At 36.7% G+C, this 16,781-nt stretch overlaps 1 protein-coding gene across 2 annotated transcripts in view; it reads right to left on the reverse strand.

Moving 5' to 3' along the window:
• GK5 (glycerol kinase 5) overlaps window positions 1-16,781 on the reverse strand; it is a 33,999-nt gene that overhangs the window by 13,650 nt on the left and 3,568 nt on the right. The window contains exons 2-6 of one of the 2 annotated variants that reach the window (XM_026701564.2): window positions 13,532-13,625; window positions 12,730-12,805; window positions 5,281-5,374; window positions 1,950-2,081; window positions 623-698 (exon numbers count right to left, since the gene is read on the reverse strand). In XM_026701564.2, coding sequence (XP_026557349.1) covers window positions 623-698; window positions 1,950-2,081; window positions 5,281-5,374; window positions 12,730-12,805; window positions 13,532-13,625 — 472 coding nt within the window. The remainder of the gene's footprint in view (window positions 1-622; window positions 699-1,949; window positions 2,082-5,280; window positions 5,375-12,729; window positions 12,806-13,531; window positions 13,626-16,781) is intronic. The other variant, XM_087933279.1, reaches the window with a different exon arrangement.

A 16,781-nucleotide genomic window follows, 5' to 3' on the forward strand; every position in this document is an offset into this window, starting at 1 on the left:
ACACAATTCTACGAAACATCTATTGTTTGAAAGATACGATCTGACCATAGAATTAAAACACTCAACTCTGATTCTTAACCTCACAAATATCTCACAATCCTTAAGTCTATGAGAATGTCAGTACCTTCAAATTGTGGTACAAGGTATAAAATGGTGAAAAAGGGCACTTCCAGAGAAACATGAATATTTTCTAAATGGATTACTATTAGGACAAAGGCATGAATTAGCAAACATGGGGTTCCAGTAGAATTCTCTGCTGTCTTGAGATAAAAATTCTAGGAATAATGTATTTTGCAATTCCCTTTTCTATTATGCACCTTGTTTATCCAGATTCCTGAACTTTGCTCTGCCTTTGTCTGTACCTTTGAAACTTTGGTATTATCTGTTTTTGATCCTGGATTAGATTTGGACAAAACTTGTTACTGCTTTTTCACTGCCAACGTCTCTTGAATTTTCGACTTTGGTTAGACAGACAATATTTTTTATTTGCAGACAATAGATCTATTCTATTTTACAAGTGCTGCTGTGTGAAGGATGTCAGAATAAGATTCACTTGCACAATTTTAGGGGTGAAATGTGGGTATGTTATCTCCCCCTCCCCCCATTTAATCACTGTACTCACCTTTAGTGAGTTTATAAAGTAACCATGTGTCAACTGTTCCAAAACAGCAATTGTCATCTTTAGCAGCTTGTTCTACCTGCAAATGAACACACAGATTGCATTTTTTTTTTTGCAGGAAGGAAAATGTAATCCATCCATATCAGTGCACTTACAATAGCTCTAGACAGCCAGTCTGCTATTCAGTCAAATCTAAGGGTTTGATAGTAGTATACAAAACCCTAAACAATCCAGAAGGTTGATTTAAGTAGGATAATTAATTACATCAGCCTTCTAGGCTCTTATGACGTTTAAAGGAAACCCTTTTCTTTATACCATAATGTGGAAATTGGTGTTTCGTAAGTGTTCAGAAGGTGAAACAGATGGTTTTATGAAATGTACAACTCCATGCATCATGGCTGATCCCAAAGCTAATTTTTTTAGATATCTTTCAAAAACATACTGTGTTAGAGGAGGAGGACGACGACAACAGACCCTTTGCTAGCTACTGAATAAAACTGCTAGATGAGAATAACAGATTACCACTGTATAGTGTAAATTGGCTATGACAATGGATGTATATATTTATATAGCATGCAGTTATATGATAATCCTGAGAGGAAGGGAACTGTGTTGAATCTTTTACAAAATAAGTATTTTGTCACCGACCACATTCTGTAAAAGTCATTTTATCTCAATGCTCACAGCATGTTATTGCTGCTGTTGTTATTTTCATAAAATAATTAAGATTTCCTGTATTGATCTATCCTGTACTGCTACATCAGAAACTGTTTTTTATACTTCCATATAAAATGACCATCAGATATTAACTATGGTGTTTTTGGCTGGGTTTTTTTTTGTGCTTTCAAGTCAGTTTTTGACTCCTGTTGACTGGGTGAACAGGTCTCTGCAGTTTTCTTATCACTATTTTCAGAAATGGTTCGCCCTTGCCTCCTTCCTAGGGCTGAGAGAGTGTGACTGGATCAAGGTTACCGAGCTCACTTTGTGCCTAAGACAGGATAAGAACTCCCAGTTTCTAGCCTGATGTTTTAACCACTGCATCAAACAGGCTCTCAATAATAACTATGAAAATAAATTAGTATGAATCGCCAGTTTGGAGCCTTTTGTAACATGGATCTTCTCCTATTGCATGCTAACCAGATATATTGACCTTTAAACCCCAATATTCTAGCCAATCTAGGATCATATGTTAAGAACAGTACACTGGAAAAGACTAGAAGTGTTATCAAGTTCATCTTCAATTGACAAATAAATGAACACTTAGATACCATTGCCAGTAATGTCTCAGCCAACAGAAAATCCCACACAAAGAATTTTAACATAGGCTTACCTCAGATAAATGCTGTAAAACCCAAACCAGTCTTAAAGAGACATGCTGTGTTGTAAAACTAAAAGAACGGGCTAGTAGAAGTTTATTAATCCGAGTGAAAAAGTGCAGCAAAGAAGAAATACCATGGACTGCCTGTTTGAAAACAAGATTCGTAGGATAAACATTTGAGCTTCTGTCCAATTAGATTTAAGTCAAGTTAAGTTGAGCTGTTTCTTCTTGTTCTTCAATTGCCATTTCCATTTATTCTAACACAGAGCAAAGTGATTCGCCTCTTTCCTGTAGTAATTCTCTCATATTTTTAAGTTCCATTTTTAATTCCCGAAGAGATATCATCTTTACACACTCTTATATTTTATGATCATTAAAGTCCACAAAAAAAAAAAACACGTTTACTTTCCTTCTTTCTTCTTTCAATTTTCTAAAGTTCTCAATTGTTCCAGCCCAGGGTCTATACCAAAAACATCAATCAATCCCACAGTCAGTCTTTCCTTGCTTTTTTCTTTATTCTGGTTCTGCTTTCACTTTCTAAGATTCTTACTTTGTTTCAATATTTCTTTAGTGTTATATCCACACAAGTTCATTCAGAAACAGGATGCATTCCCTTTTGTTTGAGCTCAAGTTTTTGTCAAAAGGTGGCACTCTCCATTATACAAAGTCTTCACCTTTTTCCCCTATTTTTTTATTTAGGGTTTTTCGAATCTCAATATTCCAGCACAGTTCAGTCTCCAATTTGTAAACTTTATTATTATTATTTTTTGACAATCTTAAATCCAGCTTTATTTTATGCCTGTTTATTCCCAAAACATTTTAGTCCAATTTAGTTAAATCTTTAGTTCCGGCTTCTTCCTTTCCCACTTCGAAGCCCTGCTTATCTGTCAAAAATATTTTCTTATTTTTTTTCCTGTCCCTTTGTAATTTCACTGCTCACTTTTCTTTTCTTAAAAATTCCATGTTACCTTAATCCCGGGGTACTTTTGTTTAGTTCTATTGCCCAGTTGTCCTGGTTCAGATGTTATCCACCTCTTTCTTCCCTCCTGCACAAATCTTAATCCAGCTGAGTCCTCCTCTTCGGGGTGGCCATTTTAAACCACCACTGCAGTCGTCTTCGGGGGGAAAAAGACCAAGCCCAGGGGAGGAGATGAAGCTCCCCTCAACTGGCTTGCGGCTTCCCCTTACTGCACTGCCCCTCCAAGGCAGCTTCAGCCCCTAATCGTAATGATCGGGGCTCTCCAACGAAAAAGCACAGACCATAGCCGCAGAGTTGTGATCTATGGTCCGTCAGTGAGGAGGCTCCGCCTTCTTCCTAACAGACAATATTGTTTTTTGATTGTTCTGCATTTCAACAAAAAAAAAAATCCAGAGGATCCCTTACCTGAACTTTGCACTGACGTATCCAGTTCCCCATCTTCCCAGTATTTTCCATTCCCTCATTCTATAGTATTGGCCCATGTACCTGGCTCCCTACTACAGTGGTCTCAGCAGTTCAAAACACCATCTCTGACTGGCCTGCCTGCTCCCAATCTTCTGGACCATTTCTATGCAACCTTCCCTCAGCTGCCATTGATATATACTGGATGGTATCTTCCCCTTACACCAGTTGTCTCAGCAGTAAGAAGGTTTTATTGGCATGTCCCACCAGCATGCCCATCCCAGAATTTTCCCTCCTTCCAATGCCTTGTCCAAGGGAACTCCTCAATGTCAAAGATTTTTTTTCCTGTGTATTCTTTATATAATTGGAACAAAACAACCCTATTTTCTTCAACATTTGGATCTCACCATTCAAAGTAAATATGTATGTTTTGATTTAGATGCTGATTGCTCAAAATCAGCTGCACATTTTATACATTCTTGATATTCTTATTAACATATGCCTATAGCTTAGTGCACTGTGTTCAAATACAAAGCCAAAAGTAATTTATTTATGCCTTAGTTTGTTGCTTATTTCTTGTTTTATATGAGTTCAGACAATGTGATTTGTAAACTATACTTTGTTTGAACCCAGCCATTTGTGTTTCTTTTTTTCAATAAATCGTGGATAAGTAAATAAGGCTTTTTTCTATGAACGCAGCCAGTTTCTATGAATACAGAACTACTCAACTGTTTGGTGAAGTGGTGCTTATCTGGACCTGTATGTAAACTTATTTTGCCAGTCCAAAATAAGTTTTGCTGTTCAGAATTCCACCAAGAAGCAAGTTGGACATTTTTCTGATGAGTAGGACTAGATCACAGTCTGACTATGCAGGGGTCAAGAGATAACACTGAAACACAAGAATCTATTTCACTTATGACTGCTAAGAAGGAAATCCATTTTGAATACTGCTCATATTATAAACTTGCCACGTACAGAAATCAACAGAGCAGAAAAAGGCTGTACCCCAAGAATTTGCCAGATATGCTGGTATTTCATGTTCAGGTAATTTTTTAAACATTTTAATAAATGCCACTTTTAAATAAAAAATATAACTTTATTTCAGTATTAAAACAAACTTTTCATTCTGCTGCACACACAAAACCAATCTGGAGTCTTTAAAAAACAGCACCAGATCCATTTTACTGCAGAAGTCGAAATTCATCTGCACACCCTCACTAATACAGGCAGCCGTTGACTCTACAACCACAATTGAGACCAAAATTTCCATTGCTAAGCAAGACAGTTGTTAAATAAGCTTTGTCTCATTTTATGACTTTTCATACCACAGTTGTTAAATGAATCTCTGCAGTTGTTAAATTAGTAGCACTGTTGATAAGGGAATATGGCTTCTCCATTGACTTTGCTTGTCAGATGGTTGCCAAAGATAATCAATCATACATGACCCATGGACACTGCAACAGTCATAAATACATGTCAGTTGCCAAGTGTCTGAATTTTGATCAAATGACCATGAGGATGCTGCAACAGTCCTAAATCCCCCTCTTTTTAGTGCCATTGTAACTTCAATCAATCATTAAATGAACAGTTGTTAAGTCGAAGACTACCTGTACCAACATTTTCATTCAGGCAATTTGTGACTAAGCTTATTTTACCAAATCGGCTTAGTTCTAAATCTAATAATAAAAACTAAGCTATATAATATGCTAATTCCCTCTCCTAATCATGTAGTTTACAAAATGCAGCTTTGGAAGAGAGGACCTATTTGCCATTTAGAAAAGGAGAATTGAAAGAAAAATTCAAATATCCTCACCTATGACATTGTTTCTTTTATAAAAATACAGAAAAGAAGTAACAATCAAATACCAGTCTTCTCTACAGTAAGAGCATATATATTCACACACATGCTAAATTTCTTTCTTCCTTCATCCAACTTACTTTCAATACAAAAAAATATCTTACCTTCATTAAAAAAGATCTGTTCCAGGATTTAACAAGGTTAGCAGCTCTCACATCTTGCCAACTTATGAAATTATGAAAAGGTTTCCCTGTCTTTCTGGAAGAGCAAAAAAGGAATAATTGACTTTCCAATTGCTTCCTTAATGTTATCTTATGGTTCAGTAACAGTGTTTAGATATTACCTCTAAACAAATTAAGGATTAAAAAATGTAGCGACACAGAATCAAAGAAATATACAAATAGATGGGATCACAAAGATTATCTACTAGTTGAACCTTCTACAGATAGCAGTGTTCCAATATCTCAGGGGCTGTCACAAAGAAGAGGGAGTCAAGCTATTCTCCAAAGCACCTGAGGGTAGGATAAGAAGCAATGGGTGAAAACTAATCAAGGAGAGAAGCAACTTAGAACTAAGGAGAAATTTCCTGAAAGTTAGAGCAATAAGTGGAACAACTTGCCTCCAGAAGTTGTGAATGCTCCAACACTGGAAGTTTTTAAAAAGATGTTGGATAACCATTTGTCTGAAATGGTGTAGGGTTTCCTGCCTAAGCAGGGGGTTGGACTAGAAGACCTCCAAGGTCCCTTCCGTTATTCTATTCTATTCTAATATGAAAAAAGTCCATAAACAAATAAACCATGCTTAAAAGGTAGTTGTCTAGCTCTTCTTAAAAACTGCTCTGAATTAATCATTCGTGTTTATAAAGATCTTACAATCAGGAAACCTTTTTAAGTGAAATGTACATACTTGCAACTTTGGACCTCATTCATTTTTGGCCATCAAAAGATTTTCATTGACCAGCGAGCTTCACACACCAACTGATTATATTTACTTCTTTAGACTGTCTTGTATTTTTCCCCCATCCCCCTGTCAAATGGGGCAAGGTTGTGGCTATTGATTGCTAGCTGTTAATTACCTCTGCCAGTTAACATCCCCTCACTGTAATCATTACATTACAATTAATTATGTGCATAATGGGCAAAAACCATTTGGCCAAGAGATTTTAACACTAAATGGGTGTGGAGCCTTCTTGGAACCATTTAAAGGACTGTGTTGTAGACTGGAAATAGATGATGTTGTATCCCCCCACCCCCTTCAGAGAGGGCTGATCAATTTTGACATAGATGGCCTTTTTGACCCCTCTTTCAAACAAGCAGTCCTCTGTCCAAAATATGGACTTTTCTGTCTTCTAAAGAGTGGCCTTTGTCTTTTAAATGCTTATGGACTGCTGAATCTTGTCCTAATGGGAAGGAAAACCAGAAAGTCCAGTTGCCTTTTGAAAAAGCCCCCTTGGGACAACCATGACTTGGATGACTGAGAATTTCCATAGACATCTAACTTGTACCAATCATTTCTTGTCCTCATTTCTGTGGCAACAGAAAACAGTTTCTAACAATCATCTCAATGTAACTGAATACTGATACCATCTCTACTTTCAGTCTTCTGTTCTCCAGATTCATCGTTCCATTGGCTTCTTCCCAGGACTTTGTTTCAACTCTTTTGCCTCTACCCAATCTGTTATAGTCCAGTGGTCGCCAACCCGTGGGCTGCAAGAAAATTTTGGTGGGCCGCAGAGAAATCTCACCCCCAGAGAACGCCCCCAAAGCAATTAATCCAGGTTGCGCAGAAACACAAGGCTGCACCACCCACATGGCCCACAGGAACCCTCCCCGCCCACTCATTCCTTACCCAGCAAACTTGCCTGCTAAATTGCTATTTTTCCAACCATCATCTGTTCTGCTGTGACGGGAGATTCAGATTAGCTAGGAAGCAGGAAATGGCTGGATTTCTTGCTTTCTCGCTAGTCTTTAGATCTTTGGCTCTGCTTTTTTTTAAGCACAGCTGAACCTCCCTTAGGACTGAAGGTTCTATTATTCAGTGCAGACTCACAGCAAGCAAATTTTATGTGACAGATTAAGCTAGCCGATGGCAGATAGATAGATCACTGAATTTTTCTGTGAACTCAATCTGCCTGCCTGCTTTGCCTGATTTTGGGTAAAAGTTGCTCTTTTTTAATACAAAATTCAATATTTATATAAATATTTATATTTACATACAAGCCATGCACAGCCAGTCACATGACCAAGCCACAAATTAGGCCATGCCCACAGAACTGGTTAGTGGTCCCTGGGATTTAAAATTATGAGTTTGGTGGTCCCTGAAGTCCAAAAGGTTGGCGACCCCTGAATTAAACCATGTGGATGTCTGTATGCAAAACTGGATTTGTATCATAATATCATCAGCCTAGAATTAGAGGCTTCTTAATAAATTAAAACCTTTTCAGCCTAGAATTAAGACTTCTTAATTCATAGCTGTAGCCATAATCCTTGTAAAGTTTTCAACCTGGGATGATAAGCTATTACTATTTCAACCTCTTTTCTTCTTCCTGCATTGTTTGGTATTGCCTATTGATAAAATTTAGTACTATTGTATATTAACAACAATCTGGCTTTTTCAGTTTCTTTCAACTTGTTCTTTTTCAATGTAGTTGAATATTAGTCTTACATCAACAGCGCATAATTAGAGTTATCAATCTGTCTGGCCTGCCCAAAATATTCCTATCGATTCCATTAAACTAGTTAATATATTAACAGCTTAGAGAGCAGAAAACACACAGCTTAATGTGAATTCTGTCCAATAATTGGGAATCCGTATATCATAATTACCGTCTTTACATAAAATACTTTCTGATGACATTAAAAAATGACAAAAGGTATAATTAACAGGGCATGTAGTTATGCAAGTTGCAGAAATATATTTCTATGAATAATATGAATATTGAGATTTCTTTCCTGAATTCTTCAGTTATGAGTCTAGTTTGTTCTGTGGACGGTTTTATACATTTCATAAAATTAGTTCAATAATTATCTCAACTCTTCAGTCAGAATTCTTCCATATGTGAACAAATTAAAGAAATACTATACATCCTAGGAAGCATTACAACAATAAACTGTTAGATGAGAAGTAGGGCGGGGTAGAAAACAATCTCTTTCAATTTTTTCTGCAAAGTACTATTGGTCGTTTCAACATTTTGAATAGGGAGAAAAGAATATAAAAACCATTGCAAAACCAGTTATTCTACTAAAATGTTCTTATATAGAAATAGTTCTTGATTGTTTTGAATTCTTTAGTTAAGGTATTAAGTTGCCCTAGTTAAGATACAAAGAATAGGAAAAAGTAATAAACAGCCTAAGCTTAATTCTGATAAATTCATGTCCTGTAGATAGGGACAATGACATTAAGGCTGATGTTTTCGAATTGATTTCAGCTCTATTATGACAGTGATCTATTGAGTGGGGAAGGCGCAGGTGGCCGGTGGGGCATCATGTGAGCATGGAGGAGGCAGGGGTAGCAGCAGTAGGTGGAGGAAAGGTACACAGGTATCCCATGAACGGACAGTGACTACTGCTGGGTGGCAAAGACAACTTATGAGATTCTCTGCAGTTTCCCCATTGACTTTGCATATGTGAAATTGCCAGGTAAGGTCACAAATGGCAATCACATGGGACACTGCATCCATCATAAGTACAAGCTAATCACCAAGTGTCCAGATTTCAATCATGTGATCTAAAGCATGTTGGGATAGTCAGAACTTTGGGGACCTGTTCAGCACCATCGTAACATCAAACAGTCGCTAAACAAGTGGGGTCATTAACCGGGGGTTGGTTATCTTAATTTTCAAACTAATTTACTGCAATGAACATAAAGACCTACTTATGAAATATCTAATTGCAACAAAGGCCTTACCTGTACTTTGAGTTAGGTACAAATTTGTGTTAAAATTAATATCACTTTTCTTTACACACAGGTTTCTTTTTACTTTCAAGCATGGTATCTCCAATTTGTTATGTGAAGAGATACAATCTAATAATCAATGTATCATAAGTTATTTGGTTTATGTTTTAAGTCTTCTTGACTTAGAGTTTAAGAGCAGTTTTGCTTTTGACACATTCTCTGTAGTTATTTCAATAACTGATTAAAAAATTATACTTTGAAATTTGCTTTTTAGATATACAATGGTCCTTAAAAGTTGGTAAACATTTTGAATTTAATATTTCTGCATGCATATTATCTAAAATGTGATATATTCTCCACACAACTTCTAAAACTAGATTTAAAAAACTCAGATAAGTCCAAAGCACTACTGTTCATTTGTACGCTGAGGAAAATGATCAAAAGTCTGTATTTATATGTGGCTTTCAGTAATTACTTCTCTTGGGCAGCAATAACTGCAACTAAACCTTTCCAATAAATGTTGATCAATCCTGTATGTTGGCTTGGTGAAACTTTAGTTTATTCCTTGGAGAACAGCTTCAGTTCAGGGTACTAGTAGGCTTCCTTGCACAAATTGTCTGTTTTCTGTCCTTTCACGTTTTTCTAAGATTAAGCTCACGATTTAGCAGACAAGTTTGCCAGATAAGGAGTGAGTGGGCGGGGAGGGTTCCCGCGGGCCATGTGGGCGGTGCAGCCTTGTGTTTCTGCACAGCCTGGATTAATTGCTTTGGGGGGGTACTCTGGGGGTGAGATTTCTCTGCGGCCCACCAAAATTTTCTGGTGACCGTTGGTTTAATTAACAGGATTACCTTTAGCAGAAATTATATTAAATTTTTGGTCACTGCCTGCCCCCATTCCTCAATACATGTCTCCTACTTGTATCAGAGATCTTAACCAAAAATTATACCTTTTAAAGTACAGAGATATCACAGAGACTGTCCCCAAAGGTGCTTTTTCAGGAAACAACTGGCATTTCTTGTTTTTTCTTTGAAGAATTTTCGCTTCTCATCCAAAAAGCTTCTTCAGCTCTGACAGGAGCTTCTTGGATGAGAAGTGAAAGCACCTTTGGGACAACCATGACCTGGATGACTGAGAATCTCTACAGACAGATAGAGATTACATTTCTCCATTTGTAAAACCATGGCTGTGAAAATTGGAATATCAGAAAGGCTAAAGGACAAATTGATGCCTTTGAATACGAATGCCAGTGAAAGCTTTTGAGAATACCATGGACTGTTGTCCACTGAACAAATCATTCAATCATAGATAAATAAAACCAGCCTGCCCATTGGAAACACTATTATAAAAGGAAAGTTTAAGTACTTGGGACAGATGATGCAAAGGCAAGAGTCAGTTGAAAAGTCCCTGATGTTTGAAAAAAAAAATAAGGCAACTGAAGAAAAGCCCAATAACATGGTAACCAGATATTATCACTGATAATACAAACTTGAACTTAAAGAACTCAAAAAAACAGTTGTTGCCTGGCAGCCCTAGCAAAATGTTCATTAGATTACAAAGGGTGAGAAGCAACTAAATACTTAAACAACAATTTTGATTGTATTTTCAAACGAGAAGACTCCAATGTTCCTTCCAACCTTGTTATTTCATGTTTTATATTCTATATATATTAATGGTAAATATAGAATTCAGATACTATTGTTCATAATATTTTCTTAAGTAAAAGTTGTGGACTAACTTTTAAAGTGGCATTTTAAAACTACTAATTAAAGAATTAGCAAAGCTTTTCAGCTGTATAGGAGTATGTTCTACATCCATACATAAGCAATTTAAGTAGCACCTACCCTGCAGAAAATTATTTATTACAGGTGTTTATTTTATTTATTTATTTATTATTTAATTTATATTGCCACTTATTCGCCCATGCTGACTCAAGGCAGCTTACACAATGTAAAACCATATTTAAAACAAAAAATAAAAATAAAAAACAATAAAAAGAAAAAGAACCAAATAAATTAATAAAGTACAATAGAACAAAATCTGGAGCACAAAAAGATCACCCAACTCCCACCCCAATGACAGCAGATCACACTAGCCATTTGATGGGCTCCAACCCGCTCTGGGTTCCTCAGCCCCGCTGGCAAAACGAGGTCTTCAGTGCCTTCTGAAAGAGTGCTAGAGTGGGGGCCATTCTAATCTCTGGGGGAATGATATTCCAGAGAGGGAGCCACCACGGAGAAAGCCCTTCTTTTGGGTCCCACTAGGTGTATCTCCCTGAGGGATGGAACCTGCAACATTCCCTGCCTCCCTGCTCTAATGGGTCGGGTAGATGTTACTGGCAAGAGACGTTCCCTCAGATAACTCGGTCCCAAGCCATGAAGGTCTTTAAAGGTGACAACCAGCACCTTGAATTGTACCCAGAAGCAAATCCTGCAGCTCCTGCAGGAGAGGTGACACATGTGCATACCGGGGTCTGCACAAAACCATGTGGGCTGCTGCATTTTGCACCAACTGGAGCTTCTGGATGCTCTTCAAGGGCAATGTAGAGCACATTGCAATAATCAAGATGGGAAGTGACTAGGACATGAGTGACTGTGAGTAGGGACCGATGATCCAGCAAGGGGTGTAACTGGCACACAACCCGCAGTTGCGCAAAGGCTCTCCTGGCCACAACAGCCACCTGCTCTTTGAGCAGGAGTCGTGAGTCCAAGAAACCCCCTAGATTACGCACAGGGTCTATTTGGGGTAGGGCCACCCCATCCAAGACCAAAGGTAGCAATTCTCCCTGAGCCAACGAACCCCAAATCTAGAGCCACTAGGTCTTGCAAGGGTTTAGTTTCAACCTGTTGCTCCCCATCCAGCCCCTAACAGCCTCTAGGCACTGCGAGAGGGAGGACATATCAAAACTTAACTCACCATGGGCTGAGACATATAACTGAGTATCACCAGCATATTGGTGATACCTCAGTCCATGGTGATGGATGATCTCACCCAGTGGCTTCATATAAATGTTGAACAGGAACAGAGAAAGAAGAGGAGCCCTGCGGAACCCTGTAAAGCAGTGGGTGAGGGCTGGATCTCTCCCCTCCTATCAACACTGATTTAGAGTGGCCGCAGAGGAAGAAAGTGAACCAAGACAACACAAGGCCTCCCATTCCAATCCGCCGAAGCCGCCACAGGAGAATCCCATGGTCAATGGTATCAAAAGCTGCTGAGAGGTCAAGTAGAGCAAGGATGGATGCACTACCCCAATCCTGCTCCTGCCAAAGATCATCCAAAAATGCGACCAATGCCGTTTCTGTCCCAAATCCAGGCCTGAATCCTGACTGGTAGGGGTCAAGATAATCCGTTTCATCCAGAAACCTCTGGAGCTGCTGCATGACCACCTTCTTAACAACCTTCCCCAAAAAGGGAAGATTGGAGACAGGTTGAAATTTATCCAACCAGGTGGAGTCCAGCGATGGTTTCTTAAGAAGAGGGTGGACCACAGCTCCTTAAAGTGCTGCGGCACCATCCCCTCCTGAACTTAGTTGAAAAATACAATTTATAATGATACACATATAGGTTTAAAACAAAAGTTAAATATATTTTGTTATTACCTGGGTATTAGTAAATAATGTAATCAAACATTACTCTAACAAGTGAACTTTGTATATTTTGGAAGGCATCCATACATATCAACAAGCAGAGAATGAGGTATCAGTTATAATCTTTATACATACTTGTTCCATGTAATAAAAGTTGCACGTTGTGTTGAAAGTCCAAGAGCAGAGATCTGATTCATTTTAAGTCCTGCAACTAAAAGATATATTTATTTATTTTAAAAGATCTGTATGGTTATCCATTTGGGTGAGTCATAGAAATCAAACTACAAAACATACAAAAAAAACCTGTGCCTCCATCAACCAACTGTTTGCAAGCCGTACCACTCTATCTCAGGGTCTAGGTAAAGAGCCAGGTTTTGATGCCCTTAATTTAAACAAGAATACCTGAATTAAGGTGGTGTTCATTAAGCTTTATAATAAATCCACACGCATAAATGTTTCAATAAATATAAGTTGTTTCATTAAAATAAACTTAATTAGTAATCACAATTGTTAACTTAGTTTCTAAAAGGTGATGTGAGTGGAAAATAGGCTTTCCAAAGTAAAGTAGCTCCCATATGTTGTGAGCTCTTTTGTGAAGGCCTTTAATGTAGGTATTGTGATAGAATGTGCACCTAGAAAATTAGTGGGTAGGAGTTTTGGCAATACAGAGCTTTCCTAAGGAGGAGGCAGTATTTTCTAATGGGTTAGAGGTTTATAGCTTTAGTTTCACAAGAAATTGTCCATTAAATGAAAGCAAATAAAGGATCAAATTTAGTTTATTTTAATGCCATTTTTGAGTTTGAATCTGACCCATCTTTGAGTTTGAACCTGAACTTGAACCTTTGAGTTTGAACCTGTCTCATCTTTTAGCTTGAACCTGAACTTAAAATAAATTCAATATGGAAGTATTAAGTTATTAATACGGTTGCATGATTACCTTGAACTGCTTCTTTAATCACATCAGTGAACTGGGTCCACAGGCTTTCAGGGTCTAATTCAACCCAACCGGGCTGAGGATGAAGAGCCTCTATCTATTAAGGGAAATACAGGTTTACCAAGATCATAGATGTTAATGATCTTGATGAAGATTACAAAAAAGCAACTTCACATATTAAAAGAATTAAAGCTGTTTAGCTTATTTCTTACACACTTATAACTCGCATTCTCTCTTTTAAAAATAGGCAAACATAAGTACAGACCAGCCATTTAAAAATCAATGTATAGTATGTACATATACTATAAAATATATTGTTGGAATCTTCAGCATATGGCCACATTTTCCATTAAAGCAGACTGTTGCTTATGAGAATACAACATGCTCTCATTTCTTTGATATTCTCATTTCTTTGATATTAAAAGTCACCATAAATCCACAAACTATTAAATGAATTTTGAATTTGAAAAACAGTCTAGTTTCAAATATAAAAAACAAAAGTAAGTAATGCAAATAAATATTAATTCTTAAGGACTGATCATCAGAAAATAAATGCTACTAATGAACCTTCAAGATCAAATCAATCCTTTGTCTCCAAAGAAACTGGTAGCAAAGTGCCAAATCCCATCATAGTAGTATAAGAAGAATTATAAAGCAGTAAGTATTACACAAAATTAAATATATTTAAGATGTTTGCATAACTTTTTCTGTTTCTTATATTAAATATTATTTTTGTATACTCACTACTGCAACTCATAGATGAAATATCATGTTTAATTACTAACTGCAATTCAAATACTGTATAATTATTTAATAAAATAACTAGTCTGTATGATCCCATTATAAAAGGTAATATTATGATAGAAGTACTTAAGGAATCCTCCCTGTATTTCCAGTCTTCAACATGCATCTCTTTAGTTATGCATCAGGGAACGAAGATATGGAAATTAAATTATTAATTAAACATGCCTCTTTAAAATCTGAATTTGATTCAAGTTTCAGTAGATTTTGTTCACAGAAAATATATTCAAAATACTCATACTATTTATACATCTATTATCAACTCTAGAAACCAGTTTAAGCATTGCCTTCACAAAGACATCAAGAGACACAAAGCATTAGCAATGTAGCAACAGTATTTGTGATACCACAACTACAGATGACTTTGGAGATAATACAGAGTTGGACACGACTGGGCAGGGGAAACCTGTACCTTTACCTTATTAAGAATAAATGCACCCATCAGGGCCTGATTATATGAATGTATTGAAATGCTATAAAATTAAGAAGAAACTATTCAATGTCACCTTAGAGAAATAATATTGCAGGAATTTTAGGAATTATTTTATGAATTTAAGCAATTTTATATGCTCTTGTATTAATTATTTTTATTTTTAGTAATTGTTGTATTGTTTTTACATCATTTTAATCATCTGCAAGTTGGCCCGAGTCATATTTGAGATGGCTAGCTAAATAAAGTAAAATGTCTCTTCAGTTCTGCATTCAGGGAATGGCAATTAATCTTGCCTCCTTAAAAATCTAAATTTGAGTCCAAACAAGACCTTAAGTTCTATTAAAATAAAACTGTATTGTATACCATTCCCACCTTCTTTTGAGAGGATTGTTTATGGTCAGCAAGTTGCCATATAGTGTACTGAAATAATATACTTTGTGTACAATTGCAGCCAACTCTCATTTACCTATTTAAGGAGAGAAAAAATGAAATACATTCCACACTGTGATTGCATACTCTTGTTTTAGTAATAATCAACTGCATAGAAAAGCTACCAAAAATTACTAACAATTCTTTCCTCATTCATACCAAATGAGATAAAGTAGGAACTTACTAACTTAAATAAATGACAATTTAGGAGCCAAGTAGATTTATAGTATTTAAAGTAGAGTATGAAGGGTACTTAAGTTATTCCCATACAGTAGAAATGGGAGGCCAAGGTTCAAAGCCACCCATAGCCACTTTAGATCAACCATAATCTCTGATCCCAACCTATGTCTTCACAATGTGTTTGTCATGGGGAAAAATTGGAGGAAGGAATGCTATGCAATCTTGAACTCATATAGGAAAATGAGGGTATAACTCTAAAATACATACATTTGATCATATGTGGGAAAGAGAAACACTAATAGTGTAACTCTTTAAGCTGAAATGTTATACTTAATTCACTGGCTTTTGAGAATGTTTACCTATTGTTAACTTGCCCAGTTTTCTTTATTCCCATGACGCAATCGGGTACATATGGGTTGGTTCCACAACATATTAAAAGGAAAACATGGTCAGCAAGATGTAGTTCAGGGAGTTACACAAGTACACCTTCTATATCATTCACTGGGGATTTCCGACATGCACTGGTCACACAGTACATACAAAATGCCAATAAATGCATTTATTGTTACTGTACTTGGGAATTTAAGTTACTAAATTGGCAGGGTTAATTAGATCAGAAATTTATAGCTAAGGACTATCTGAATTAGCTTTTCATGGTAAGGACAACTTATGCACGTCATAACATGAATTTGAACGCACCAAGAATGACCAAGATTGAGAGAAAGCTAAACTATAATTACAGGTAGTCATTGACTTACAACACAATTGAGTTCAGCATTTGCTGCTAAGTGAAACGTTTGTTAAGTAAATGATGCCCCATTTTATGACCATTCTTGCCACAGCTGTTATGTGAATGACTGCAGTTGTTAAATTAGTAATGCTGTTGTTAAGGGAATATGGCTCCTCCATTGACTTTGCTTCTCATATGGTTGTCAAAGGTGATCACATGACCCAAGGACAATGCAACCATCATAAGCATGAGACAATTGCCAACCATCTGAATTTTGATCATTGACAATGGGGATGCTGCAATAGTTATAAGTATGAAAAACAGTCATAAGTCACTTTTTTCAGTACTGTTGTAACTTTGAATGGTCACTAAATGAACTGTTGTAAGTTAAGGATTATCTGTACTTAGTCTGGGTTTCTCAGAGTCATAACTGAAAAACGTAGTTTGTAACTTTGATGCTTCTTTGGGAAATACATAATTAACAAGCAGCATACCTACTATATTTTTAAAAATATTTCACAGAATCATTGAATTAATAGTTGGAAGAGATAATGAAGATTTATAGTAGTTCAGTTCAGAACCCAAGGCAAGAATCCTCTACTGCACCATCCCTACAAAAAATATTAAATATTAAATTTCTATGTGGCCTATCTCATTAATACAGTGCCTCTAGGCAGCTT

This window comes from Pseudonaja textilis, chromosome 4 (genome assembly GCF_049901715.1).
Source record: "Pseudonaja textilis isolate UNSWEBS1 chromosome 4, rPseTex1.2, whole genome shotgun sequence".
Lineage (NCBI taxonomy): Eukaryota > Metazoa > Chordata > Lepidosauria > Squamata > Elapidae > Pseudonaja > Pseudonaja textilis.